The following is a 23,019-nucleotide window of genomic DNA, read 5'->3' as shown; positions in this document are numbered from 1 at the left end:
CCACTGCCGTAATGAGAAAGTTATTTTAAATTCTGCAGGAAAAACAATGTACAAGGAAGTAACTTTCAATTGCATAACGCTTTACATCATTTTCCTATAACCATTACAAGGAACATGAAATTAAAAGGCAGGAAAATAATGGACTTTCTGTAAGTCAATTTACTGTTAACAGAGGTAGACTGTGTTACTGGATTCAGGACCACTTTCCATTTCTCAGTGTATTCTATGCTTTGACTTTACAGGCAGTCTGAGCTGATAGTTTGAAAGTCACAGTGAGGTGTACAGCTGGTTGCCAAGTCTTTATTCATTCCACTAAGCTGCATTATTTGCCCGTAAGATTGTGATGCAAATTAAGTTGGGTTACAGAGAAAATGTAGGTACTGCTGAATTTTCTCTGAAATATTTCCTGCTTCTTTACCTCACCTAATATCACTAATGTTAAAGAAAATCAACCCTCTTGTTTTAAAACATATTCTCAGGAACTATAATTTAGTATATTACTTTGAGTATGTTTATACTGTGTAACCCAAGTTCTAAGATTTAGTGTTCTTCTTAGTCCTTATTAAGGAAACTGTGAAAAAATGATTTATTTCATCAGGACGTTACACATAGGAAAGACTGGGTAAAAAGAGACCTCGAGGTTTTTGTTGATTTGGAAATTTACCAGATGTGTAGAAGCCTGCAAAAAGCAATATTCACATAGGGTAGAAAATGAAGACTCAACCTAGGACCACATGAGTCAGAATATGTATGTTGTAGAGTAAATAAAAAGCTAGATGTCTGTCTGAGTGCATTAAAATAAGTCTTTTCTTCTTCCCTTAGCAACGTTCTACTGTTGCCTCTATGATGCACAGACAAGAGACTGTAGATTGCTTGAAGAAATTCAATGCAAGACGAAAACTAAAGGTAAGAATGAAAACTTCTGCAAGGATGAGTAGATAATTTTGGAAAGACAAAACTGTAATTTGGCTTGTGGTCCATGTATAAAATAAATGGACCTCAAGGGAATTTTTCTTGAATAGTCCTATCATGAACTATTAGATACATGAGCAGCTTTTGAGCATGAGGTTCTTAACTTTTAATGAAAGAGAATAGAACATAATATTTTCATGTGAGCTGTGCTGCTAAGCATTAAAAAGTGTATAATGCTGGAATTGATATATCCTTTTGCAAATCTAATTGTCTTTCTAACCAATTACAAAGAAATGTTTTAAGAAAGAAAATTTAAAATTAGTATTGCATAGTTTTGTTGGATTCAAAATCACGTCAATCACCTTCATTTATACACGTTAAAAATATTTTTTTAAGGAAAATGGCTTAGATTGTTCTTGTAGGTTATAACGTATTTTCTCCTGACCAGACAGCATAACTTTGCAAATATGAGCTTTGCTAATTAGCACATTGCAAATAATAAACTTCTCTTCCTATCAAAGAAAAATAAAAGAATCTAAGCAAGTGAGTGAAGTCTGTTTTATATTCAGCAATGTATTATGCTGTGTGTGTGAATACTTACGTTTTGGGCATTATATACTCACAGTCTGTAACTATGTGAGATTACCAGGATGACTAGTAGATGCGTAATTAAGATTCAATTATAATTTATACTCTCATACCATCATGAATGACAGTTAATGCTCAGACAATCCATTCTTTCAGGGTTAATTAAGCAGTTTATGTAATGCATGCTTGTTTACTTTTTTTCCTGTTGTGTTTGCATTCAATATTTTAAACAAGTGTGTTGCTAATTTGAGAATATATATGTATACACAGGGGGCCATTTTGACAACTATGCTGGCTACCAGAAATTTCTCAGGTATGTTCATTGAACTCCAGTTTCATAGAGTTTTTATATATGTATTTTGATGTCTGCAATAACTAAGGTGTAATTAGGATTTATTAGTACACAAAGATCTTTGTTATTAAGGAACACATAACATGTTCTATCTCACTTTTTTTTTCCATTGCAGAAATAAGCAAGAGAATTTAAGCTATTTCGGCTAAATAGAATCACTTGTAGCAGACATCAGTGGTGTAATTTTTCAGTAGAATGTGGGTTCCTTCTTTTTACATGTTTAGTGCTATCTGTTGAAAGACAGATGGAATTTTCCTGTCTTATTTTGGTGGAGGAAAATCGAAAATAATACATATAATTCCCTATGAGTAAGTATGGTCAAACAACAGTCAAGAAGTCACTTTTCTATATGTGAAATCTCATTCTAGAACTATTACATCTTGCATTTAAAAATAAAAAAATAAAAAAAAAATAAAAAAAATCCACTCTTTATTGCTTTGCTAAGAAATAAGAAATGTACTAAAATTGGCCCATCTTTTCCCTGTTTTCTGTTGCCTAGTTTGTTATAATGAGATGTTTCCTCTTTATGAAATAATTTTGTAGTGAGTGTACATGGAGATTTAGATCTTCATATTAAATAAATTTTAATAGCAAAAACTAGAATATGTTTACTGTTAGTAGAGTTAGAATTGTCCTCAGTAGCAGTATTACTGGAACTATGATGCTATGCTGTATTTTTCATTTTGCCTTTTAAGATCCTAAGGGCACAGTTAAAAAGAATGCCAAATTTAAAAATTAGTAATATTACATATCCTCCTACTCTGGTGATGTAACTGTTGGAGCGTAACTTAATTTATAGACAAAAACATGATAGTGCTTTGGGCATGTTTTGAATAATAATAAGATCTGAATCATCCAAAATAAATAATCATGAATGCAAAAACAATTTGTTCAATTAGCATAGTACTTGAAATACACATTCTTTCTTACTTAGGTTTCTATATTTAATATATACATTCAACACAGAAGATTACATTTATGTAAATTTCATTGGGTTAAGGCTTAATGAATTGCCAACATCTTTCAGTTCATTTCCAAGGTGGGAATGCGGTTGGCTGCGTATTTTGTAAAATTTAGTTATTTTTAAATATCAAACAAGTCCATCATTTTTCATCACTTTTCATACCTGTCACTGTCTGTACATGTAAGAGTTGGTTCCAACTTTCATGAAGGAAAAATGCTGAAGTCATTTTAAAATGTGATTTTGGCATGAAAAGCAAACAGGGTTTTGGCTTTTTTTTTCTTGAAATTTTTCACCTATCATCTCTGTTTTACACCATAATGACCCCATAGTATCCGTTGATGGCATTTTATTTTTCAAGTTGTTTATTCATTGTATTTCATTGCAAAGCATGCTTTTGAAGGTCATTTGTCCATAACAATGTGGTTATAAAAGTGTTTTATTTTCCTTTTTCTTTCTTCCTTTTATGTGGAATGTATATTTCTTGTGAGGTAAGACCCTCAGCACGTGAAAGGAACATCTTTTTTCTCTTCAAAATTGCTGTTTGCCCTAAATCACTTTAATTTCTTCATGTTGTCACAACGCCATTTCTCTTTAGTCTGCTTTCTGGCTTATTAGCACTGCCTTAGGTTTTATTTATAGCTATTGCTTGTAGTTGCAAAAAATCTTTCATTGTGGGCTTAATTTAGAATATGCTAATTGCTTTGCTACTGCAAATTATTTAAATATTTGATTTGTATGCAGTATCTGTGCTTAGAGAAAGATGAATTAAAATATAAAATGAAAATAAAAATAAAAAAAGCATTCCAAGCCAAAAACAACAATTGCAAAGGCAGCTGAGTATGAAATATGTCCTATAACATAAAATACTGCATAATAATCCATACCAGGCACATTTTAAAGGACATGCTGGCAGTGCCATAAACACAATACCTGTAGTTACTGCTTTTGGTGCCTTCATTTTACTGGCTTTTATTTAATTTTTCACATATAACATGTAATGTTGGTTAAGCGTTGAAAGAACTCAGAAGTTTTATGCATAACTGTAGTCAAAGAACCTAGTTGGTTATGGACAGCAGCCTATAAGAGTTAATGTATATTTTCCCATAATTTCATAAACTATCATGGTATAAAACAGGCTTCAAAAGCAATGAACTTCTGGGTTTTTTGGCCATAGGTTGTAGAAGTATCTCTTCCCCTTTGCTTTCCCTAAATGACTTTCTGGAGTGCCTGGTTGTATCAGGTCCTTCAAACACACAGGTCCTATCCTATCCCCCCATATTTTTGTAAGGCACTTTATTTTAAATATTAATTCACATGCTTCTGTAAATTAAAAAAAAATATATACACTGTTCTTGTTACATAATGCAGGCAAATTTATTGCTCTTAATTTAGTTGGAAATCACAGCCCTTGTGAGAGTTTTAACAGCAGTCTTTGCTGATGTCCATAGTTTATAAAATGCATTTGGAGGGGTGATGTATCCATGAAATTATAAACGGTAATCTGGCTTCATCATCCAGTTCTTTTTTTCTTTTTTTTTTTTAATGTAAACAGCACAGTAATGGATATCAGTTATTTCTGTACAATTTCTGAGGTGGTCTTACATTTTCTGTACCCTGTACAGAGCTAAATGAGCACTTAATGCAGATGGAGCCAGTGAGTAAGCCACAAATACACAAATGAACTTCAGCTTTAAGACAGATAACTCATTAACTCCAAAATCCTCAACTGATTGGAGCAACCTCAGTCTAGCAAGTTCCAATTATTTCTTTTTGTTTGGCTGGTTTGGGGTTTATCTTGTTTTGTTTTAATGGAAGGATACCAGTAATGATGGGAGCTCATATAAGGTCTACCTCCCTTTGGTAGTGCCAGCTTGTTAGCTGGAGCATTTCTCTTTCAAAAAAGTTTCCTACTTCTGAGTAAAACAGTGTAGATAGAACAGCACTTTCAACCTAAGCTGTGATATACTTTTCAATAGGAAGATTGGACCATAAACACCAATAAAACAAAAACCCACAAGGCTTGTTTTGTAATTTATTATTCTTCAAGAATTGGCAGTGAGTCATCAAGCATTTGCATTTTAATGAATAGTATATTTGAATTTAGTAGGTCTTCCCGCATATTGTTCTGCTGTAATGCTTGCAGGTTCTGGGCTGTGGTGTGTTTTCTTGCACATTAGCCCTCCAAATTGAGTAATTTGGAATAATTTGGCCTGGTTCTTCGTGCTAGTTTAAGTGGTGGGATATAAAGCCTAAGAAAATCATGGCAAGTGAGATTTTGCCCACCGCTTACTTCGAAGAACTTTGATCAGTGTGCAACATGATTGAAAAGTGGCAGGCAGGTTTTTCTCATTGGAGGCAAAGCTGCCATTCCTTATTATTAACTCCCAAGAAGCACTCCTCCAAATCAAAACTTCACTAGCAGATTGTTCTTTCGTATTTGTGTTCCCTGACCTGTCACACAAGGAGACTGATACTGTCCTGGTGGGAAGTCCCCAACAAACCATGCTCAGAGGTGATCTTTTAAAAATCAGTTCACTTTTCATTAAATGGAATAGGCAGTCATGTACCTCACTGTGCTTTTGAGATACTTTACTGATGTGATATAGGTTATTTCTGTGGCACTCTTATATTAATAACATCATTAAGATACCAGCTGCAACTGTTTCCTGTACGCCACCAAGAAAAGTTCCTAACAACTAGGTTTTGTATTTTACGGTTAACCATCAGCTTTAATCAGTGGAAAAAGAGATGTACCTGAGGTATTTGTAGTTTCTTAAACATTATCAACATTTAATTTCCTGTACTCAGAGCAACAAAAGGAGGAAATAGAAATTGAAAATGTATGTGCAGCAGGGAGTCAGTGGGGGTTTGCTGCACAGCTGATTGACCTCAGTGGTGACCGTCTGACACTGAAATTACTTGTCTCATTTTACAGCAGCCAAGAGTTTACTGAAAAAGCCGGATGGAGTTAAGGTAGGTTAAACACATGCTTTAAAATACATATTCTTAGTCACCACCTACCTGTAACTTCTGGCAATTCTTAGATTTGAGTATTGTTATTTCTTTTCATGATAAAATGTGATAATAAGTGCTTCTTATTATGTATTTGAAGTCATGAATGTTAGGTGAATGTTAGGTGAAACTTTAAAAAAAATGAAATAAAATATTTGAAAAACAAGCATTTTAATAAGTGGAAAATAGAAAACTGCTGGAGAAAATGTTTTATTGATGTTTCAGTGAAGGATGATTGTGTGACTCAATGTTATTAATTAGCTTATAAATATAAATGATGTTTTGGTGGTGGCCATGTTAGATGGCTAGGTATCAGTGCTTGTCTGCAGCTCTATTGCCTCCATATTTCTCCTCGACTTTTCATTAGATTCCTTGGAAGACCAAAAGTTTTACTGGTAGGCTTGGCTCCACATGAGGTGTATCCTGCCAGATATACTTGCTATATTTGGCAGAACTCGAGGGGTTTAGTATCTCAACAAATCAGCTCATCTTGATGAATAGATCTTGCTAAGAAGGGAACATTTTGGCAGCTTTCATACATGATTTAGAGCTCCTATTCTCATGTCACCAGATCCTGCAGGAGGAGAGATTCTTCACAAATGAGTGTTCTGGATAAATACTTTGAAAAACAGCCAAAAAAAAAAATTATATATATATATATCTCACTCAGTAATGAAAAATATTTTATTTATTTTCTCTGAGGACTCCTGAAGACTAAAATAAGTGCTTAAAGCTTTCATTATATGATTCAAAAGAGATCCTTCTGCTCTGTTTTCTCTCAGGAGTGTGTCTTAGATCTGAATTTTAATTTATTATTCAATCTTAACTTTTTATTTTAACAAAACATTGTATGCTTAAACACCAGACTCGTAGTATATTTGTCCCTGTTCTCCCAAATATGTACACTTTTCCTATAAAAACATCTTGGCACTGACAAAATGAAGTGAGTACACTATGATTTCAGTGCTTCTCACTTAGAAGCAGTAGGTATCTTAGCTATATGGAGAAGCACGCAATCTGTACTACTCAGTCATTTCTGTGGAAAATCCTTAACATGATTATTGTGGAATATATAGATTTTATGTACTTAACTGAACAGATATTCCTTTATAAATATCATTCCTCCTACAGGTCTACAATGGTATTTGTTATATCTCAATTTTAAATATAATACAGCAAACAATTGTTGCCAAAATTTTGCCTAAATTACACTTGCTGGGATACGATATTTTGGATTTCAGCACGCTATATATCTGCTTTTTGTCTGCATGGTCATGTGGAGCAAAGGGAGTAAATTTACATCGGGGGAAGTCTATTTTGGTCATTTCTTTTATAGTTACTATATTCTCCATAGCATTTTTCCACTTCTTCCTACAGCTTAAGTTTTTTCCTATTAAAAAGAGAAAAAAATATATACTGTACTCCATGCATTGATACTTTAAATCCAACCAGTCACATTTTCTTCTTTTCCTTTCTCTCTGACTGGTCAATTCAGAAAAGGAAGTCCAGTTCGAGTGTTCAGATGATGGTGAGGATCTTTATCTGACAGATTTTTCCTACGGTGAAACGTTCACACCTAGAAATCAAACAGTTGCATTTAGTTTTGTTAACATACTGCAAGAAGCTGCAAGACTTTACAGTACAATCTTGTGAATTTTAAGCCTGCAGTTGCTATATGAATTGTTCTGCAGTTCTTTCAAGCAAGATTTTTATATATTTTTTTTTACCTGGGGACATACAAAACCAAACAAAAAGTAGATGTAACATTGGCCAATGCAGCTGTCCTTGGTAAATAAAAATAGTAACAAAATAGTAATCTTATAACAGCCTTCCATTAATCTTTACAATCTCTTTGCATTTAAAGCTAATAGTATTACTATCATAAAATGTAACACAAACTACATTGTTGTGCACAATGAAATAGTATTGATTTAACTGAGCAACTATAGATCAGGGTGCCATGCTAAATGCTTAGGAATCAGGAAAACAATTTCACAGTCTGTCCTTACTACAGCCTCCCAACTAACTTCCTTCACGGCTCCAATTTTCATCACAAAGCATCCCAACTGACAGTCAGCCTCTTTCCTTACTCTTCAGCCTACTCTATAGCCATGTATTCATTTGGCCTCTGCGGTCCCAACAGACCAGCAACTTATTGTACCCTGTTGAATATGGTTTTGAATATGAATTTTGCGATATTCGTGATGATGTGCTGTGATGTCCCTGCCAGCTTCTGCTGCTGCTGTGGGTAGAGGAATGGCAAATGCTCCTCATCCACACCTATCACTGGGAAGAGCAACTCTCCTTGAAAAGCAAGAAGGTTCTGGTCAGGTGTGGACAGGCATGTATTTATATAGGAAAATAGTCGTCTCTTTGGGTGAACAAATATTTTCAGTGACAGAGGATCAGTGGTAACAGTGGCCAAATGAGGATTACTGGAAAAGCATGGTGAAGATATTTCTAGTAGCCCAAATGCGATGTGCTTTAACTTTTCATTACCGAAGTATAATGTGCAAGCTTAAATCCCAAGCTGCAGGTTTTGTTTCTTAAAATATTTTTATAATATTTTGACAAAAGACCTGTAATGATTCTACAGTCATGTCCAGATGTTTGGAGCATTTGTGTGTGTCCAGCCTGCACCATGATCAGACCTAAAAGAATGGCTCTTGACAAGTGGTGTGCTAGTATAAGTTTTCCTTCTTCACAACAAACAGAAGATCACCACTTTGGTATAACTGAGCTTTAGAATAATTGTTTAACATGATTTTTTCCCTTTTAAACCATTTCCCTCTTCTGTTAAAATATATGCACAATACACAATGTGTGTTAACATACAAGCAAAAAAAAAAAAACACAAGTTATGTGTTCTGTGGGAGAGAGAAAGTATAAGGCTTATAGCTGATTTCTCTCTAAGTTTGAAAGTTCAGAATAAATAATATACAGAAGTATATTATAGTATAAAAGTACAGAAGAAATAATTTTGAATTGCTATCTCTTTCTGCTTTTACTAATGAATGCTATATTCTCATTATGTTACTAAGAAGTTTTGAATATATTTCCTGCAGTTTTCAGCAGTAGCTGTAATGGATATTGTTTATTTTTATAGGACTTTCACCAAGGGAGTATGGACCCAAGCCTGCTCTCCTTACTCAGGCAAAATTGGAATTGGAATTTGATTAACCTGTTTTCATTATGTATTCAACAACAAGCTTTTGTTTGGCATATCACTTTTTTTTTTTTTTTTTTTTTTTTTAAGCTACGGGAATAGAACTGTATGAAATCTCGTGAAATATTCATTTCTTTCCTCACATTTTTGCTAATGTGTATCTGTGCCTTTTGTTAGGTGCTTTTTGTTCATAGTTTTTTCGATGACTAGGCTGTCACCAAAATAAGAACTTTTAGTTATATAACTGGACACATGATTTTTCTCCTGGTTTAGAAGATTTAGTATGCCAGCAAGCAGCGTTGTATGTATTCCTGATGTTCCATAATTCTGCTATAGAGAACTTCCTTTTACTGAAGTAGCTGGGTGTTTTTTAAGGTTTTTCCTGAGTAAGGAGTTCAGGTTTTGCCAATTTCACAGTCCCATAAATATCTAAGCAAGTTAGTTGGTATATAAAATACTCACTAACATGTATGTCTTCTTCAAATGAAATTATGCACCAAGGTATTTTTTTTCTCCCTGTCGTGAGTTCAGATACCCCTGAAACTTTTGGCTGAAATATCACTGAGTATGTAACAGTGAATAGATGAATGAAACTTATTTGGCAATAACTAAGCTAATTGGGGCCATAAAATAAACACTTGGAACTCAATAATAACTCATTTTCTCTTAATAGGTATTTCTGTAGAAAGATCATTGTTTAAATTAAAAAAAAAAAAAAGTGTTTCGTGTTCACAGTGCTCTACAGCAGGACATTGATCTTAAAGAAAATTATTTTGATCTTATATGGGAGAACGGGTCTATCACAAATATTACTAGATTACATCTAGTATAAAAACATTCCCTGACTTTTTTTTTTTTAAATCAGTTAAATATTTATTAGGGTCAGGAAGTTTGCAGTCTGTAATTAAGTAATGCAAACCCTGCTGATGTTTCTAGAACCTAGACATGCCTTCTGTAAGACTTCAGGTTAGCTGCAGGCTTACTTCCTGCTATACCTCTACCAAAGTAAAATAATCGTGAAAAATTGTCAACGATATTAAGTTCAGTGACTTTCCCCAGTGATGCCAACTTCCAAAGGTTTGAATTTCACAAAACATTGGCACAGACCAAACTTGAAACACTTCACAGCCTGCACCACTGAGAAGCTGAATACTTCATCCAAGGCTACGGTCATTGGGAAATTTAAATTAAAAGTCAGATGTTTACTGTACAGCTCTTTGTACAGCTACTATTCTAGGACTTACTCATTCCTTATGCTTTTTTGTATTTATTACGTAGCACATCTTAATTTTCTAATTGGTTTTAGAAAGGCTTTTCTTTTAGAAGAAAAAATACTTTACAAGCTGACCCCAAAATTGCTAGACTTCTTCTTTAAATGATGAAGTTATTTAAATTTTTACAAAAATTCAATAATGAAACAATTTTGAACTTCTGTTCATTTGTTTTGCAAGTATATTATTAAGCACTGTGACTAAAAGGTTCAGTAGAAGTTCATTTTTGATCAAAGTCTTTCCAGACTATATCTATGCACCCAGTTCTGCATGCTGCTTTGGATTGTTCTTGTTAAATTTAGACATAACTGAAATGTACATGAAAATATTTCCTAATAATTGTTAAAGAAAAATGACATATTTCAGACTAATTTTTACCTATACTTTAATCTTGCTTTCTAGTGCATGTAAAAAGTGGCTTGGTACATGACTTTTAGTATTTCTGTTCTTTTCATACCATGGTATTTATGAAAGCTGAATTTAAAAAATGGATTTAAAGAATCAGACAACTTCAATCTCATTGCTAAACAACTTATTTGAACTAAGAGATTATGTAAGTAAAGGCCAAAAATTTTGTAAAAGTGTGGTACTGTGCAAAGCTTAAGAATTAGTGTGGTGGCCTACGTGTAAATTAAGCAGATACGCAGTGATTTGTGTATTAAGATTACAGATGCTGTAGTGTGAAACCTTACACTTTCAGTTCATATTACTAAACTGAAAGGCTGATACTCAGTTACTGCAGGATTCTTGAAATCACAAAAAAGAAAAAAAAAATCACAGCTGGCAGTCGTTCTGTAGTAAGTGACACCAAAAAAGATGAAGGGGCACCAGTCTCTTTCCAGCATCAGTTTTATTTATTCAGGTCTGTTCCCAGAAGACAGTAGAACAAATGTGTAGATATTTGAAGAGCTATGAATAACCAAATATTATTTACGCTAGTGATTGGTGATTAGAAACTAAGTACAATTGGGTGCAATTATTTAATACTGTTGCATGACAAGAAATCACAATGGCTATTTAGTACTCTCTTCAAACCCATAATAATTCTTTTTTCTTTTTCTATGTGTTTAGCTGCTATTTAAAGGCTTTCTGTTCTTTTAAGTGTCACAGCTGAAGTCATCTATACCTCATACAGAACTTCTTATAGTGCATCTGAAAAGCGGTAGCTAGCATGTTTGGAGGAGTTGCAGCTAGCTATCAGATCTATTGGTAGTGTTCTTCCAAGTTCATAAGTTCATCTTTCTGTGATTCTTTATTTCCATATCTATATCTATATATAGATATCTATATCTGTATATAGATGTTCTATACAGAGAGATATAGATACGTTGCCTACCAAGAGTTCTAAGGCCTGTCTGTTTCTATTTTCTGCATACCTACAGATAAACAACAAAACGAACGTGGTAACCAGCCCCAAGGAAAATATTCCTACCCCGGCGCTGGTATACCTGGAATCTTCCTTCTCATGCTATCTTGAAGTTTTTGACTGTCTTCTGTTTGTTCTTCCCTCTTTTTTTTTTTTTTTCCATGCTTTTACACCGTTTGCTTTCTAAGAACAGGTTTTTGAAAAAAACTTTTGTTTGAATTATGTTTTTTTGTGTGTGAGGAAGACCATTGTTACAGCGTGTTTATTAATAGAAAACATTACGTGGAAGCTGGATGCGGTAGAGTCATAGCATTTGTAACTGTAGTTGGATTTTTTTGCATGCTGTGCCAGAAAGTGAGTAGAATGTGCTTTATGTTGCTCTTAGCTCTTTGCCTGATGATTGTTTGAATCTTTTTAACGCTAACCTTTTGGAGAAAAAAAAATCTATTATTTTCTCTGCTTTTGTCTTAGTATAAGTATTGATATCAAGGAGAGCTAACAGGATTATTGCTAGGCAACCATAAAACAGACCTTATTCAGATTTTCATTCCATATTTGCTAAGACTCAGCAGGACTTTGCAAGTCTTCCCAACGATCGAGAGGCATATAGTCCTAAACATTTTCACTACTTCTCTTGCATTAAAGCTGCAGCAGACATTACTCATTAATAAGCTCTGCTAGGCACATATTACTAATCAGTGCCGTTCACGAATGTTTCTGTTGCAATCTTGCTTTTATTAGTATCTCCTATTTCTTAGGCATACATGTGGCTCACAAATATGAATGCCAGTGTGTAAGTACCTAATTTTGTGAGGCATTGTGTCCCATATGCATGCATGCATCACTTAGGAAATGTGGATAATTCTTACACACATTGGGAGAGATTTTTCATCTTAAATTTTTGGGCAACTGGTACTGTGAAGCATACATTGCTAAGGAATTTCAAGGACCAGTTACCAGGTAGCAGGTTTCATATATGAGTATATGGTCTATGTTTCCAGACATAGTCACAAAGGACAATGGTCAGTGCTGAAAGCATGCTGGCTAACTGCCATTTCAATGATTATTTAATCTGTTTTATTATTAGTTTCCCCAAATCCTTTAAAAAAATAAAATACACTTTAAAAAGATCTCTTTCACTTATCCTGTGCAGCTCTGCCTGGGCATCAATTGGTAACAATCTGCACATTCCTAAACACAGTAGTGTTTGTAGGTACTTAGCTTATCCTTTATCTTTATCAATCCATCTGTACTTTCATAGACCATTGTGTTAATACTAATACAAGCAAACATGCTTAAAGAAAAGAGGTCATTCCTGGCCTTCTTGTCTGGCCTGGCTCAGACAAGAAAAGAAGCAAAGCCTTTAGTGTGACCTTGTGAAAAAGAGAGCCTCTGCAGGTCTCCGGAGCTTCAAAGCCCTGTATACATTGGTCATGAATAAGGTCTTTGCATGCTGCTGCATTAGGTGAGATGGTCTTTTTTTGCTGGCTTGCTGTTGAGGAAATATTTATTAGAGGCATCCAGTTTCATCCTCTGGCAATAGTTAACATTTGTTCTAGCTCTTGTCACTGTTCAGCATTTGTGAGCTGGCTCTTCTTGCACTCCCTCACACTAATGAGAATGTATTTACCAATGAGAACTCTTTCTCTTATTTTGTTCTTGCTCAGGAGCCCCAAACTACAGTAATCCACAACCCTGATGGAAATAAGGTATTCAGAAAGAATCAACTCCATCTTGCCTTTCCAAACCACACATTTCATCCACTATTCCACAACAGAGTAGGGCCGTTTCAGGAATTTATGGAGCAAAATCTCATTTCTGCATTTGTTACACCTGGCGTCTCTTGAGCCTGTCTCATCTGTGTTCATCTGCTGCATGTGTTCTGCTGGTTGCTGTGCGTCTCAAACTCTTGGGAGAGTTGGCAGCAATTGGCAGAGCTCAGTACCCCATGCAACCAGTCTCAGGGAGCATTGTGTACTAATTGTTCCAGCCAAAAATTCTCCATTTTAAGTTTTTTAAAAAAAAAAAAAAAAAAAAAGAATGCTGTTGTCAGAGTGTGGTGATGTTATAATGAGTTTTATGTGCAGTTGTCACCTTAGATAAAGACATAATTTCAGTTTATCCCATCTGCTGTTTCTCAGCATGTTTATATACCATGTTTTGCACAGGACTTTGGTTTTCTTCCATAACATCATTGAGCAGTTTCAAAAAAATTAACATTTCAAGCGATCAAGAGGTCTTTTGATTTTTATACATTTTCTTCATGCTGTTTTCCTTTTCTTGCGTATTGTGGTGTTTGTGTTTGGCAGCTGGTTCCTAAAACATGTTTTGTTTGTTTGTTTTTTTTTCATGCATGGACTTGAAAAGGGACAGGAAATATCATTTCCATATAACACATGTTCCTAGGTTTCCTGCAAAGAATTTACTCTTCGACAAAAATTTCCCTGTTTACAATGCTGACTTAAACATTTGTCATTTCATTCATCTAGTCTAACTACTTGTGATTATTTTATGGGAGAAGGATTGAATCTGAGTGAAAAAATAACGCATGCAGGCATTTCTGAAGCATGAACATGCTGATGGTGTGTATTGTGCTTGTGTTCTCCATTCCTTTATGTACCTCTGTAGAACTTCGAGCTCTTATTTTCATGTTACTACTTTTTCAGCTCCCCAAGTTTTAACTCAAAGGCAACAAACAGCCTGTTTGAAAATTCTAATCTAAGCTTTGTTGCTAAAGTCCACTAAAGACCAAAAAAAATAAACCACAAATACAATATTGGCATGACTACATCTACTTGACTGTAATATATAATCATAGCAATTAAAATGCTCAATGTCCCAAAAGGTCACAGCAGACAAGCAAATCACTTAATGCGGAGAGTTACTCCTAAATTTGTCTGATAAACTGATCGTTGTAGTATGGCAACTGGAGTGGATGCTTCAATATTACAGGCTACATCTGCCGTGTGAGCTTGTGCATGGTGTTTACAACTTGTTTTCATGTGGGGTTTTTGTTTACTTATAAGTACCTAATACTTGAAGTGAAAGAGCATGATACATCTGTGTAGAGTGAAACATCTAACACCCGCCAGTACCAGAAAGCATGGTGACTTGTTTGGTTTTGTTTGTGTGCGAGTTGATTCATGTAGTTTTATTTCTGGATGCACATGTGTTTTGTTTTTTAAGGTCCAAGTAATGCATTAACTGTTTGAACATTCTTTTGACTCAGCCTTATGAGGAGATGATAAATAAAGGGCACTTTCAAATTTAGATTTTATTATTTAATTGTAAAATCCTTTTGAAAGTTAAATACAATACCACCTCCAGATTCCATCCCTCAGTAAAAATCAGCCCAATTAGTCCCTTTGCTATCGAGCTGAGAGTTAAAGACAAAAAATACTGATCTTTTCAAAAAAAATACACAGATAAAAAAAAAAATCAAGGTTAAAAGCTAGCAGGCTTTCAAAAAATATTTACTTATTAGATTTGACAGTGCCCTGTTGAATTTTCCTGTAATATTTCATGTTTCTGGTAATTTATGAAAGACTGAGATGCAGTATTCTTGCCATTTTAACCATGTGGTGGTTTTAAGTATAAACTTTCTGATAGACAAGTCATTCCTCTGGATGGTTGCTTGAGGAATACTGCTACAAAGATACCTCAGTTTGTTATAAACTTACCCATTCACTGTTTGCTTTGATTCTTTTTTAATCACAAAAGCAACAGAAAAATGACAGAAATTTATCCAAATTCCTAAAATCACTGGGAAACTTAATTTTAATGCATACTGTGTAAGAGAGTGGAGAAACAATTGAGAATTGCAGAATGAAGAAATCTGCATATTTAAAAATTGGACTGGAATGACTTTACACAGTTGGTTAATCACTGGTTAATCAGTTAAAATGGCAAGCTCTCCTCCTACTTGGCTGAGGTAATTCATATAACATTTCAGATGGACTTTGTACAGTTGGATGATTAAGAAAAATGTTGCCTTTACATTCCTGTGAAGTAAATGCATTAGACAGCAGGAAATGTATTTATGTTCCCTTTTGTAGTGAGCGGCAATGTTTGGCATCAGTTTCAGGTTGGAAATGTCTCAACTGGTTTGTGACCATTTGTTTGTGAATTACATCCCACCCTGCTTCAAGGCTTTGCATGATACCTGTAACTAACTGTAATTTTCAAAGGCACGCAAATAAGACTTGGCTTGTTTTATACATTCTGCTTATATTTATTTCTCTACAGGAATCAACGGAGAGTTCCAATACAACCATTGAAGACGAAGATGTGAAAGGTATGATTTTCAGCTTGAAACATTTGGAGAAGCAGTAACATGAGTTTATGTGAAAGTATCTCAATAGGTCATTAAACACAAAAACTCCTAACTAATCATAAGAGAGGCTATTTTCCTTTTATAAATGAAATGATTTTTACAGTCTTCTGTACTATTTTTGACATATTTCCGACTTACCATTGGGTTTTTAGTTCCCAAGATGTTGTTTATCAGAATGTTTTGGAATGAAGAACATGAAATTACTGCTTATTAGCTCAGATACTAGTTCCAGTAATAATAGTAGTAGTGTAAAAATGCACCAGCACTTTACAAGTCTTCCTGAGTTTGTGTACTTTTTGCATACTTTTTTTTTTTTTGGAGGTCAGCATTTTAATTTTTATTCTGTTCAGATGCCAGTGTTTTTTTATGTTTCTAGTTTGTTCTGGCCATACAGTTATTTTAGCCTTTTGTTCTTCAAAATCTAAAATCAACAACTTTTTCTATATAATTAATTATAATAATAATCTGTAAATTCACAGATACTGGTTTTGTTTCTTATTTTTTCCCTCTAAATATTATACTGCAATGTTACTCATACTTATTTTAACAACATTTTCTTTTGAAGCTGGGTATTGGGTTTGTGTGTCACTGGTTCACAGAAATGGTCATCTTTCAGCCCTAAAGAAAAATGGTATATGTAAAAGTGAAATGCAAGTCAAAGATGACAGTAAAAATAAAATATAGAGGATGGAAAAGAGAATTATTGGATAATCATTATATTATGTGCATTGCTTGATTTTGTTAGTAGTATAATTCCTGTAGGAGTCTTAGAATGCTACACCTTAAAACACAGGCTTGAATCTGCTAAAGAGCGTCAGACAAGTATGGGAGCATTTAAGAATTCAGAAGACGTTCAATCATGAAGTAGTTAAAATTGTATCAAAACCATCTGGTGCTCAGTTTTTGGTTGGCAGAACAGGTCTTATCCATGTTTGATAAATAAATACCGGTATTGCCAGGGTAATAAATTGATAGTGTACTGTTTTAGAACTACGTGGCAGTTGCTAATCAAATGTTAAACAAGGAATACAAGAGAGGATAATTTCTGTAGTAAGGCACACCACTGTCTGAGCAACAGTTCAGACGAGCATCTTTTACCTGGCAATATTGTGCATGTTTCCTGTTCTAAGCAAAGAATTTCTGCGGTTATTCAGGAAATGGCACATTTACACAGTTTCTAAAAGCAAACAAATTCTGATTCCACTCCTTTGGTGTGCTATCAAATAATATCCAGTGTTCATATAGCATATATTTTATTATGCTGAGCATATTCTTACTTTTCAAATATTATCATTGCAGAAGAATCAATAGCAGAAAAAATAATTGTAAGAACTCATGTAATCTTGAGGAGATGTAAGTCCATATTCTGTTCCTGCAAATGTAGTGTAGCAAGGGGTCAGGAATGGCAACATGATTATAAATGCTAATCCTTTCCTTATGACCCATAATGGAAGAGCAAAATAAATGCAAGGATCGTATCCCCTGGGCAAAACTTACTCTGCTATCCAAAATTTAATTATGTGTTTACTAACTAATTGCCTTTTCTTTCTGATACGCGCTTAAAAGGGTGACATTTCATGTATCCTTATTGATCCCTTAGTTATATTCCACTATTAGTATAAGGAAACTAATGTTGGCAGAGGAATAAGTTCATATTCTGTACAAACTTGTGGCTTAGACTCGTTTTATATTAGGGAGGGTTTCTGCACAAACATAAGACCAACAAACAAACCTATGAATATTAATTGGAGAAAGAGGAAAGGGCAACCTTTCTAGGTAACAGTGTGTGTGGTGCAGAATGTTTATAGGCTTTTTTATTTTCAGCATTGTCATGACCTTTGCAAATCCTGATGTACCGTTTTATGGATTGGTTATATACAATATGTAGTTTATACTTATTTTATTGACACATAATTATCTTTGTTATGTCAGTGGTTCATTTGTATTGGCAATATCTCTGTAAAAATGAACCAAGTGACCCTGAACACCACTTATCCAAAATATAGCAGATAACATTTGCATTGGGAAAAAAAAAAGGGGGGGGGAGGGGGGGGGAGAAAGAAAGAGGCACAACAAAATACCATGTTGTATGTCTGTTTTTGAAGTACTTGAAACTTTGAAAATGAAGTTTATTTGGTGTTAGCTTTACTGGTATTTCACATTCTGAAGTCTGTTCTGGTAAATTTCTTGCTTTCTGAACTTTTATAGTCGTAATGCTCACAGAATGGTTGAGGTTAGATGGGGCCTCTGGAGGCCATGTGGTTTAACCCCCCTGCTTACAAAGCCCATGTCCAGGTGGCTTTTGAAGATCTCCAAGGAGATCACTGCAACCTCTCTGGGCAGCCTGTGCCAGTGCTCTGTCACCCACACAGTGAAGAAGCATTTCCTGAAGGTCAGAGGGGACCTCCTTTGTTTCAGTCTGTGCCCCTTGCATCTTGTCCTGTCAGTGGGCACCACTGAAAAGGGCCTGGCTCAGTCCTCTGTGTCCTCCCTTCAGCTCTTTGAATTCATTGGTAAGATCCCCCCTAGGCCTTCTCTTCTTCAGGCTGAGCAGTCCCAGCTCTCTCAGCCTTTCCACTTATAAGCAGGGAAAAATCCTTGGAGTTTAGCAAAAATTTGGATTGCTCTGTGAAACTGTAGTCTCCTGCTGTAGAGGCAGTCAAGGAGTACAGCATTGGCGTCCCAGTGGTGGAGGATTTTTACGCACTGCTCGTAGCAATGCAGCTATGAAGTGTGACTTACCTTACCGTATAAGCTGGATTTAGCTCTAATTAAGTCACTGATGTTGCCTTTTTGTTCTCAGAGTTTTAGTGAATCATTTTGCCTCCACTTGAACAAAGGCTTGGGCACATTAGCAGCCAATACCCACTCATCTTAAATAACAGCCTAGTGATAGCAGTTTGAGTTAATGCAAAGTAACGGCTTGGAGAACAATTACAGGTATCTGCAGCTGATGCAGAGGATAATACAGTGTAATTTACCTTTATTCATAAGACTCTGTATTTCTTTCTTCCAACCACCATGTGTAGTTTAGCAACTAACTTCGTTAAATGAATAATTTAATTATAGGGCCTCTTCTTGGTGATACAACTTGATGTTGTAACCATAGGATTTTTATCTATAAAATTTTGTTTGAAGCTTACCATGCAGAATTGTGTCTGAGCAATACAATTAAAAGAAAAACAACAATGAAAATATTTTGCCCAATTCTTCTACTTGATCCTGTAATATCACACTTAAAAACAGATTGGATGGCTATGATATACTTTATTTCCAAATTAGGAAAAAAAAAAAAAAGGATCTTCTAGTAATCACAGGTCTGAGAGACAAGATAATTGGATGTGTCCTTTTCTTTTCTGCATCTTAGTGAAAGATGTAAAATGAGGTAAAGAAGCTTTCTGTTGTTTATAGCTTCCTACCCCATTACTGTATAGTAGTGACACAAAGGGCATGAAACAGATGAGCCAGTAAGAGGATTTGAGGCTGTACTCCAGAGTGTTGCGTTGTGCATTTTCTGGAGACTGCAGGAGGAGGAGCTACACGTTACCATGCTTGCAAAAGGGGAGGCAGAGCAGTGTGCTGTTGCTCTTCACATGGTTTGGCAGTAAGGTGGGATGCTTTCTCCTCACCAAGAATGACAGCTTGATCTGTAACATCTGAGATGATCACAGTCACTTCATGCAATGATGCAGCTCTTTCAGCATCAAATCCATGGCATGAAGCTTGGCAGTACCGCTACCCTGTTCACCAGACACTGGGAGCTTGATTTATTCCACCTTATAGGGATTTCATTGTCCATTCATTTAAAAGACAAATATAATCTTCCTGTCATTAACTGCTTGCATGCTTGCTTGTTTTTCACTTTTGGGTGTTCTCTCACACTTCTCATCTTTCCAGCTGAGGTTGCTTTTCATAATGTTTTATTAGGAGTACCCCAAGGGTCCTCCTTTCTGCAGCTGGAGATAAGTCACTGATAGGGATGAATGGATCTCAGAAGTAGGAGAGGGAATTCCCAGATTAGTGACTGTCTGGCTCCTTACACAGATGTTCGAGATGATACTTGTCACCAAATTTGAGATCTAGAAGGAATGTTCCTCACCCTAGGTGACAAAGGATCTTAAAAAATCTGTTTGCTTTTCTCTGCAGCATGGTCTACAAGTACTTCCTGCAAAGGAGAAAGGTAATTGGGGGTGCCATTCTGTAACTGAAAAGTAAAATTAGCATGTTTTATGGCATTACAGTATGACCTACACCTTGCAGAGAATGGCTTTTCTTTATTAGGGTGTATTCCTCCTCCTGTTACTCTAATGTTGTGCACAGGCTGCACACACAGGTGCAAGGTTCTTCCCTTTGTGTGTGTTACCAGTCCACACACATTTAAAACATTCAGCTCTGTATCAAGTGATTTTCTTATTTTTTTACTGATGTGACTCTTTAAAAGCAGCATTAAAATTGTGTGAATCACATGAGTCTGTGTGGTATAGATTATGTGCAGGACACTCATGTTTTTTGTGTCCTGTGGGAGTGTGTGTGCATATGTATGCCCGTACAAATGTTATACATGTTACAATTAAATAAGAAAGGTATCAAATTAAACAAAAATAAATAAATAAGCATTCTAAATCAGCTATCACAAATTTATCTTTAGGAACAGATTCCTACCTCTCACGTCTTTCAGGGAAAGTATACAGTATTCTCCTCTCAAGTCAGGATCTCACCCTATTTTTACATTTGAAGGCAGGTATATTTATTTTGAAGGCAGTGAAATCAGTCTGTTTTTTCGTGTTATGTTTCACACTGAAAATTACTTTCAAAACAGCGTTGAGAATCTTCATGTCTGTACCTTTTTTTTTTTTTTTACTTACATATGTATTTACATCTTTTAGAAACAGAACATATTTCTTTCACTAGAAACATTACTTGGCAAGCAATGGTGAGTTTTAATAATTCAAGGAATAAGCTAATTCTAGAATTCGAGTCTGAAGTTACCTGAAACCATAGTTCAGATTCCTTGCTCACGTAAATTTCAGACATCAGCCACTGATCGCATGCTTTATATGCGTGACAGTGATCACTCCTAAAGATAAGGGTAGGAGCAGACAGAAAAAGTGTATTGAAAAATGAACTGTAATCAATGCCTTCTTCCAGGATTCTTCTCCTTCCTGTACTAATGAAATTGGAGCTCTTTGGCAGCAACATAAGATTGATATGTGTTTTTTTCAGTCACACTGTAAAATACCGTTGTTATTTTTGCCAGCAACACACACAAACTTTTGCAAAAATGAGTTGTTTAATTTATCATGGTCGGGAAGTCTAGACTTCTCGTGGTATTATTTTGCCCCTGGAAATGAATTAATGAAAATACCAGTAGGATTGATGATTCCCAATGGGCAGAATTGCTGAGCTGCAGGACACTTTGCAGATCAGATAAATTCTGGCTAAACTGTGCTGCTTAATACATCCGTAAGGTACACAGCTTAAAAAATTAACCATGTAGGAGGTACATATTTTCATATATTTTGCTAATTTATTTCATTTTACAGCTTTTTTTTTTGTGTTTGTATTTTATTTTTTTTAACCATAGAAAGAAACCAATGTAAACTGTTTAGAACATGCTTTCATGAGGCAAAACCTTTAAAATTCTAAGAAAGGTTGTTTGTTTTTTCTTAAGCTTTTTTGAAATCCTGTATATGTCAGTACTGGACAGAGGGCTAAAGCTGCGCTGGCATCTGAACAGAGTCATTTATGGCTACGACCTTTACTACTGTCCATTGACACCCATGCTTCCTCCCAAAAGTACATCACTGACATTGTTTGTGTGCTCGAAGATTTTGTTGCCTGTAATGATATTATCACAGTTTTTATTTTGGCCTTCTCTTTCTCTTCCTTTACATCTGCGTGACCCTCATACAGCTCTCACAAAGGAGGGTGACATGGAGAGGCTATGTTCCACCCACCACTCCTCCTCTTCCATTGCTTCTTCATCTCAGTGCTCACCATCCTTGCCATGCCCCAGCGGCCGCTCCTGCTGCCAGTGTCTGCTGAGGATTCTGATCATACTCTACCTCTTCATCTTTGTTTGTTCATATGTTGTGTTTCTTTCCATCAATTCAGCGGGCAAGTCCACGAAAAACGCAAACTCACAGAGTCATTCGCTTGAGTCTGAGCTCTCCCACTCCACTCCTTCCTCTGTACTGTGTAAGTTGAGACTCATCTGCTCAGATGATCTCTTTTGTCTCACCTTCTTTTCCCTCCTCATCATCTAAGAGTAGCACAAAAAATGACAGGTTTTTTTGTGATGTCTGATCTGGGAATGACACTTTTTTATGAAAGTGTCAGGGTGTCAGGCTTTTTTTTTTTTTTTTTAACCTTTTCATTTCTTGGCCAGGTTTTATTATTTGTAAAAAAGAAAAATAAAATAAAGATATATATATATATAAAACATCAGCGATAACAGCAGTATAAATAGGTATGTATTTCAGAAAAATATCTTGCAGAGGCCCTCTCTGCAGTAGCTCTCAGCTTAGAGGTGTTACTCTTCAACTCTGGCTTGAATCCTAGATAGGGCTTCCAGATTAATTACCTGTTATGTTTATGAATGTCATCGAGTTACTTTATTTAGCATCACCATTGGTAAACCAACCTTAAAGCTGCTGGAACAGCTGTTAACTTGCAGTATTAATCCATGGCAACTGAAATGTCGCATGCTTTTTTTAAGAAGAGATCTGTGATGATTTGTAACCAATAAACTAAAGGAAATTGTTCGAGTGAAGAGAGTACCTTTGAACGACTCAAATATGAGAGAAAATGGCATAGTATTAGTAGCTCATATACTGGTAAAACAGAAAAAACATCTATGTAGATGCATTTCATGTTTATAAATTAATTCAGAAATTCTATACCATGCTTGTGAGTTGAAATGGGGAATGATTTCCTAAGAACATACATTCTGCTTGCCAGATTCTGATCTTGCATCCTGTAAGGGTAATTCTGCTGAAACTAAGAATTGGCAAAGGCACTGTTACGGTGGCATCTAAATGGGAATTTGGGTGGAA

General features: G+C 35.3%; 1 protein-coding gene across 36 annotated transcripts in view; it reads left to right on the top strand.

Annotated features, from left to right (window-relative positions):
• The window catches only part of CAMK2D (calcium/calmodulin dependent protein kinase II delta), a 164,523-nt gene that overhangs the window by 121,225 nt on the left and 20,279 nt on the right, over positions 1-23,019 (top strand). For 5 of the 36 annotated variants that reach the window (XM_068682069.1, XM_068682071.1, XM_068682068.1 and 2 more), the window contains 8 exons: positions 823-906; positions 1,771-1,813; positions 5,752-5,789; positions 7,324-7,356; positions 11,648-11,707; positions 13,299-13,340; positions 15,877-15,925; positions 22,079-22,162. In XM_068682069.1, coding sequence (XP_068538170.1) covers positions 823-906; positions 1,771-1,813; positions 5,752-5,789; positions 7,324-7,356; positions 11,648-11,707; positions 13,299-13,340; positions 15,877-15,925; positions 22,079-22,162 — 433 coding nt within the window. The remainder of the gene's footprint in view (positions 1-822; positions 907-1,770; positions 1,814-5,751; positions 5,790-7,323; positions 7,357-11,647; positions 11,708-13,298; positions 13,341-15,876; positions 15,926-22,078; positions 22,163-23,019) is intronic. The other 31 variants (XM_068682096.1, XM_068682095.1, XM_068682097.1 and 28 more) reach the window with 21 other exon arrangements.

Source organism: Anas acuta, chromosome 4 (assembly GCF_963932015.1).
Source record: "Anas acuta chromosome 4, bAnaAcu1.1, whole genome shotgun sequence".
In the NCBI taxonomy this organism is placed as follows: Eukaryota; Metazoa; Chordata; class Aves; order Anseriformes; family Anatidae; genus Anas; species Anas acuta.
The sequence above is the reverse complement of the archived record's forward strand: the minus strand, read 5'-3'. Positions and strand labels throughout refer to the sequence as shown.